This window comes from Sinohyriopsis cumingii, unplaced genomic scaffold, assembly GCF_028554795.1.
Source record: "Sinohyriopsis cumingii isolate HCF-2022 unplaced genomic scaffold, ASM2855479v2 utg001070l, whole genome shotgun sequence".
NCBI lineage: Eukaryota > Metazoa > Mollusca > Bivalvia > Unionida > Unionidae > Sinohyriopsis > Sinohyriopsis cumingii.
The window spans coordinates 849,941-857,722 of record NW_028315957.1 but is presented as its reverse complement, the minus strand read 5'-3'; the positions used below and the strand labels follow the sequence as shown (position 1 = coordinate 857,722).

At 34.5% G+C, this 7,782-nt stretch overlaps 1 protein-coding gene across 1 annotated transcript; it reads left to right on the top strand.

Moving 5' to 3' along the window:
• The first annotated feature begins 478 nt into the window (after window positions 1-478).
• Window positions 479-4,195, top strand: LOC149772876 (uncharacterized). Its single transcript, XM_089947190.1, has one exon. The coding sequence runs from the start codon at window positions 562-564 to the stop codon at window positions 1,900-1,902; it is 1,341 nt and encodes a 446-aa protein (XP_089803316.1). The 5' UTR covers window positions 479-561; the 3' UTR covers window positions 1,903-4,195.
• The last annotated feature ends 3,587 nt before the right edge of the window (window positions 4,196-7,782 follow it).

The window sequence follows — 7,782 nt, the reverse complement described above, 5'->3', positions numbered from 1 at the left end:
ATACACTCGAGGTCAATAGCTAATTATATCTAATTGTTGAAGGTATGTCCACAAATAAAAACTAACATTATTGTCGAATATAGATATCTAAGTACTAAGTATGCAAAGCAGGGACATATATATGTCGTCCCGGACTATGTCGATAATTTCCGAGCAAATGGTAATTGGAAATGTACGAAATGTTTCGTACAACGAATTTCTAATTGCTTTGTCATTTAAAGTATTCATTTTTGACCCAGAACTTAACTTGACAATGAATTTAATTAATTTGTTTAGTAGTAAATGTATCAGTTGCTTGTCTCTAGACAGTATTTGGGTATATTTGGGCAGTATCTGGGTTTATTTGGGCAGTATTTGGGTATATTTAGGCTGTATTTTGGTGTATTTGGGTATATTTGGGTAAATCGTGCCACCCGAGTTAGGCGCCTTATGTTATATGGTGAGTGTGCACATTAGTTTACCCCAGAAGCAAATGCCTGTGGTTTTAAAGTTTCTAGTTTAGGACTGTGCGGTCGGTTCTTTGAAAGGCAGATATAATTTATAGGTGGAGATTGTGATAAAATGTCTGGCGGAAGTAGTCTTTTGAAGGGCCACATGAGCGAAAACACTGAAGATAAACCATTCAAATGTGAAGTTTGTTATAAAATGTTTGGATCTGGTAGTAATTTGAAGGTCCACATGAGACTGCATACTGGAGATACACGATACAAATGTAAATTGTGTGACAAAATGTTTGGATATAATTGCAGTTTGAAGAGACACATGATTATACATACCGGAGATAGAGCATTCAAATGTGAAGTTTGTGATAAAATGTTTAGAGAAAGTGGCCAATTGAAGACTCACATGAGGATACATACTGGAGAGAAACCATTCAAATGTGAAGTTTGTGATATAACGTTTCGACAAAACGCACATTTGAAGAATCACATGAGGATACATACGGAAGAGAAATCATTCAGATGCGAAGTTTGTGATAAAATGTTTCGATATAGTAGTAATTTAAAGAGTCACATGACGATACATACTGGAGATAAACCATTCAAATGTGAAGTTTGTGATAAAATGTTTAGGCGTAAAAGTGATGCATATATTCACATGAGGATGCATACGCTAGATAAACCATTCAAATGTGAAGTGTGTAACAGAATGTTTGGGCATATTAGTTTGGTGAGGATCCATATGAGGACACACACAGGAGATAAACCATTCAGGTGTAAAGTTTGCGACACAATGTTTAGACAAAGTAGTCATTTGAAGACACACATGAGGATACATACTGTATGTAAAATATTTAGATGTGATGTTTGTGATGAAATCTTTGGACATAGTAGTACTTTGAAGAATCACATGCTGGTACATGCGGCAGACAAAACCGTCGAGAAAACATTCAGATGTGAAGTTTGTGATAAAATGTTTAGACGTAGTTATATAAAGAGTCACATGAGGATACATACTGGAGATAAACCATTCAAATGTGAAATATGTGACAGGATGTTTGGACAGATTGGTTTGCTGAAGAACCACATAAGGACACATACAGGAGATAAACCATTCAAATGTAAAGTTTGTGATAAAATGTTTCAAAATGGTAGTCATTTGAAGAGACATATGAGGGTACATACTGGAGAGAAATCATTCAGATGTGATGTTTGTGATAAAATGTTTGGAGATAGAAGTAATTTGGTGAAACACATGATGATACACAGTGGAGATAAACCATTCAGGTGCGAAATTTGTAATCAAATGTTTGGACAGAAATCTAATTTGAATTGCCACATGAGGATACATACTGGCGAGAAACCATTTAAATGTAAAGTTTGTGACAAAATGTTTGCATTGAGTAGTAATTTGAAGAGACACACAAGGATACATACTGGAGATAAAACATTCAAATGTTAACTTTGTATTAAAAGTTTTCAATCAAGTAGCCATTTGAAGGACCACTAGAACATGCATACTGGATATAAGCTATACAAATGTGAACTTTGTAAGAAAATGTTTTGAAAGATTAGTACTTTGAAGGAACACATATAACAATATATACTGGAGATAAGCCATTGAAATGTGAACTTTGTGATAAAATATATCATGGACAACATAGTCATCTGATGATCCACATGAGGAGACATACTGAGGATAATCTGTTCAATAGTGAAATATGCTATAAAATATGGGTTACTAGAAACACCGAAATGCACTGAAAAAATGAAATGCACAATGAAATACACATGTATTTACATGTTCTCTCTGTATATATCGGTTTCCACGCACAAATTATTATTTGTTTTTGTTTGAATAATAATATAAAGCAAAATAAAATATGATTTATGTGGTTTTGAAAGGAATTAATTACTTTTGTCCTATTTATAGCACAATTCATGTAATGATGCCACTCAATCGTACTTGATTCTACAGACCTGTCCATTCCGGAGATTAAATTTGTTCCAGAACGATCAGTTATTATCATACCACCTCCATTCTGAAACGATCAACCTGTCCAATAAAGTACTACCAATCGACGTGTGCTATAACTAGGAACAAGTAAATAATTCGTATCAAAATCACATAAGTCATATTTTATTTTGCCTTATAATATTATTTAAAAAATAAAAATAATTCGTGTGTGGAAACCGATATATACAGAGAGAACATGTAAATACATGTGTATTTCGGTTTTACATTGTTTTTCTGTGTTTCCAGTAACCGATAAAATATTTAAAGAAAGGAGTCATTTTAATTATTATTTTCATAATGCTTATATGATACATACTGAAGTGTGTTTTTCTAGGTTTTAGCTCATTAGGTTTGTAAATGGTTTTAATTGCTTTCAGTTCAGTTGTGTGTGTGTGTGTATGTGTGTGCTGTTTGGAGTTTTAATGTAGCTTTAACAAGTTTTCATTCATATTGCTACGATGTTCGCATTGTTGCGTTTATAGTGAGTGCTGGGACATCACGCCAAAGACGTGTTTGGAGAAAGTTGTACTTTGGAGCCACAGGATGATGTACTGTTTATGAATGCTTTATTCAGATGTTCAGGCAGGGTGGTGTTTTCAGAGTGCATGTGATGATAGATACTGGAGTTTTATAGTAAAAGTCACACATGTCATGTAAATGCATTTACTAATATAAATTTAAAATCTAATTTTAGATTTAAAATTTAATCATAATATAGTTATAATAAAGTTTATTCAGTCATGTTTTTTTTAGTGATCTGCACATTGATTGTCGTAAAAGGAAATTCCATATGATAAATCTAGTGATTGCTATAGACTTTTAAATGGCAGTTAGGCATTAGACTGAAGAAGTCGCACTTAGTTTCAGTAATCTCCTTTACTGATGTTCGACTATGAATGGGTTTGAGGAGCAATATAAAATAAGTTTTATTCTTAACTTTTACAAACAACAATTCTTCAGAATGATCATTTACCATGATGTTGTGGTTGTTTTTGTTGGGTTTAACACCATTTTTCAGCACAAGATAGTCTATACATGGCAGCCAGTATTAATGGTGGAGGAACCCGGGAAAACCCTAGAAAGAACCACCGACTCACGAGAAGCTACTGGCAAGCTTTCTCACATACCCACATAGGCCGAACCCGAGACTAGAACCAACGCAGACAGAGGTGAGATGGCAGGGATCCATAATGGTGAACGCTTTAGACCACTCAGCCACTCAGAGCCCCTATTTAGCATAATGCAAAATTTAATGACAATATACCTGAATTGACAGCCATGTTTCTAGTCTTTTAAATGTATGAAGGAAATTATTTGTGTGGGAAAAATAAGTATTATATAAGATTTAAAATTAAATACTTGATTTAACCATAGAGAAGATATATATGAAGTTACATAATTGCCTCCAATTTATTGGACTTGATTGCCATTCTTCATTCATGCCGGTGTTTTCCTTCATACATTATAGCACCATGAAACCAATTTAAACAAGATTACCCCACTTGTTTGATTGTGCCTAAAAATGAATTTTCTGTTAAAGATTTGTTGAGGAAATTTATACAATAATCTTCAGTGGAATTTTGATGGACAAGGTGTGAAATAAGGTGAATAAATGCCATTTAAAGGTGTGTGTAGTCAAATTCTTCAAAATAACTCCTATAGCTACAAATAATGACAAATAGTTTGTACATGAGCTTCATGTGTTGTACTGTAGGTTTTGACTTAGTAGGTTTGTAAATGTTTTTAGTTGCTTTCAGTTCAATAGTTTCACTTTCATCTGTTTCTTATCCATCTCAGCACCGTTGCTAATTTGCTGCTTAGTATGTGGATATGCTGCATGATTTACCGAACAGTTATATATATATATATATATATATATATATATATATATCCAGAATTTCTACAGTAAAATTATGTAACCCCGCTATAACTGGTTTACAGTCAAAACATACCCAAACTGTAACATACCCAAGTCAAAAACTATCAAAGTCAAGTCAGGGATGGTCCTGGCTTTTAAAAAGCTGTCGCCAAAAAAATCGCCAACCTCAATATTTGGTCGCCAATTTTCAAAAAGTGTCACCAGATCAAGTAGTGTACATTTTTTCAAGTGTTAATTTAGTCTATTAATGTAACAGGCAATGAAAATTGCAAAAGATGGGTAGTTAATACTCTAATTACAACAAGCATTAACAAAAGGTTACACAGTGTTACATGAAGATCCGTCGCGATTTTAGGGCTGCCCACTTGTTGAATGCAGTTTCAAAGTCTAATTTTTCACACCTGTACATGCTGATTCTCATTAAATTCTCGAGAGATGAGTTGCAGAGTTTATTTCTGATGTCAGTTTTTATGAGGTTCATCTTACTGAATCCACGTTCACAGTCTACAGTGCTGACAGGTGACACCAGTAGTCTCTCAGCAGCCCCCCTCCCCTTATGGCTAGCTTCACAAAGCTTGTAGTGAATTGCTTCCTAATTCCCAAGAATGATCACTGAATGCTGTATAAATTTTCTCAACAAGCAAAATATGATCTCCATTCCCATGAATGAAACTTACAAGAGTCAACACCTGGCAATATTGGACCGTATATATAAGCATAAATTCACACCCAATTTAGGGATTCTTTCACTCCTGTATTTTGAGAAATAAATAATTGTTATTAGTTATGCAAAACTGTTTTTTTTTTGTGCTATTTCTTGTTGCGGAGTTTAAGTCTCTGCAGTCGTAACATGGATTGATGGCAAAAGGAAAAGATCAATGAGTAAAATGCTGCACTGGCGACAGATATAATTGTGACTGAGATTTTTTTTCCATTTGATTTGTATTTATACGCAGTAGTCGGTACTTCAAAGGTTATCAGTTTTCTATGAAGGTTCAGCAAAACTATTATATTGGTATACAGGGATGGTCCTGGCGTTTAAAAAGCTGTCGCAAAAAAAATCGCCAACCTCAATATTTTGTCGCCAATTTTCAAAAAGTGTCGCCAAAGCAAGTAGTGTACATTTTTCCAAGTGTTAATTTAGTCTATTAATGAAGTATTACTCAATATAAACATGACCTACATTCAGTTTAAATATTGACATAATTTTAGTGTATTGTGTTTCATATGACAGTGACTAGCCTGCTCAGCAATGGAAATCAGCAGATGCAATTTAACTATCTTATGTAGCAGCAGGGAGGGCGAACAGACTACTTGGTTGAAATATAATTTGCTTAAAACAAAACATCATACAAAAAAAAATAAGGTCATGTATGTACTTTGTTTACATATATGAGGTCGCGCCCTTCCTGCTGCTATTAATTAAAAAAAATTATTGTTATAATAAAATGGTACATCTGAAATCTTATACTGCAAGAATAGCTCGAGAACGATTAGAAGCAATTAAGAAATTCCTTCCTGTTAGAGATTCATTCAGAAAAAAACCTACAAGCGCAGCAGGAAGCACAAGTTGAGTATGAAGAAGACACTAAAAAACTATTTAAACCCGTCAGTGCAGCTACTGAGAAAGTTGCAGCGGCTACTGAAAAAGCTGCAGCGGCTGCTGAAAAAACTTTATGGGGAGATATTAAGGAGGAGGAGGAGGAGGAGAGGAAAAAGGGTATTTTTCCAGTATTAAAACAAACTGCAGAATAAACTAAAAAAAATAGCAAGAATAACCAAACAAACAAAAAAGATTTTAAAAGATCTTCCAACTGATATAGCTGCAGCTCAACCTCCACCTGTTAGTGAAGAAATATTTGAGGTTGAAGAAGAACAAAAAAAGGGATATTCCTATTACGGAAAAATTTACTGATGAAGGTATACAGGCAATAAGAGATATTGAATTAAAATGTAGAGACGATATTATGGAGTTTGGTGTGTTTGCTGCTTCAATTTTTCCACGTAGACATAGATTTTTAAAACCCGAACACGTTAAAAATATTGATCGTAATAGATGGGTTAATTGGGTATATAAAATAAACTAGTGTATTACCTGGATAAACCGAGATAATAATTATGAAATTTATTTGGCTGGAGTACATTTACAAAAAGAAATTGAACGTAAAGAAAAGAAGGAAAGTAAACAAAGAAAGCAGGAGAGAAGAAAACCAGTAAAAGAAACAAAAGGAACAGAAGTAGAAAAGCAGGAACCTTCATATCAACTTCCTCCAACTCTGCAACAGATAGAACAACAACAATCTTCTCTTCCGCAGTAAAAACCTTCACCCCTGCAGCAATTATACACCCGACAACGTACTATATTGAGGGAATCAACTGAGGGCTTTAAAAAGAAATGGAACAGATGTTAGCAGGAAAGGATGATGATCCTCCGAGCACTGTAGAAAGTGGTTTCCTGACTACATCAGGAAAAAATAATTCTGTTTGTCCTGATAATATCATCAATGACGTTTCACGGTTAGAAGTTTTCATAAGGGGAAAACGTGCAGGAAATAACTCACCAAAAATAATTAATGAAGCAGCTGATATTTGTCGGCGATTATTTCAAGGTGGTATCATGGATATCAGCGTTTGCCAAGAACTTATCGATGAACTCGCTGATGATTACATTGACTAGTTGTTAGATAAGTGGTAAATAAAATAAGATAATTGTACATAATAATCATTGCAAATCTGTACCTGTCAGAGTAGTGAACTCGCGATTACCAGTCTATGAGGTATTTTACAGAGATGGACTTGGTGATGTTGTATGGGGATTATTTACAAGGAAGGCCCCAAAAGCAGCGCCTATTGCAAAACAATTATCGATGAAGGCCATTGATATTGTTCGTGAAGATGCTCCTGGTGCAATTGTAAATTTTGCTGGTAAGGCTTTCTCAGCAATCAAGGATAGACTAGCATGATTGATAAGACGAAAATCACAACCAGTAAAACTACCAAGTACTGAAATTATGCCCGCAGACGTCAGTAAAATAATAAATCAAGCTGCAACGTAGAGACTAGCAGCACGTGCAGATCAAGGGCTCGGTGAACCAAGGAATAATATTTCAAGTTTATTATCAAGGAGTGGAATTTCCCGAACACGATGATTCTCGTGTTAGACGAAAATAATTATAATAAAATGTTCAAGCGAATATCCGACGAAGCATTTGATATGGAAGCACCTGTCCGTAAGGATGAATCGGTACGTGATTATCAGTTTTATTCTTATGACGCACGAATACCAGATCAACGTGGAAGAATTGAACTACAAGTTCATGACACAAATAGATATTTTCTACCCGATGAGGCTTTTATTGAGGTAGAAGGTGAAATTATAAAAACGGATGATACTAATTACGGAGATGTAGTAAAAGTTGGTTTTGTCAACAATGGTATTATGGCAT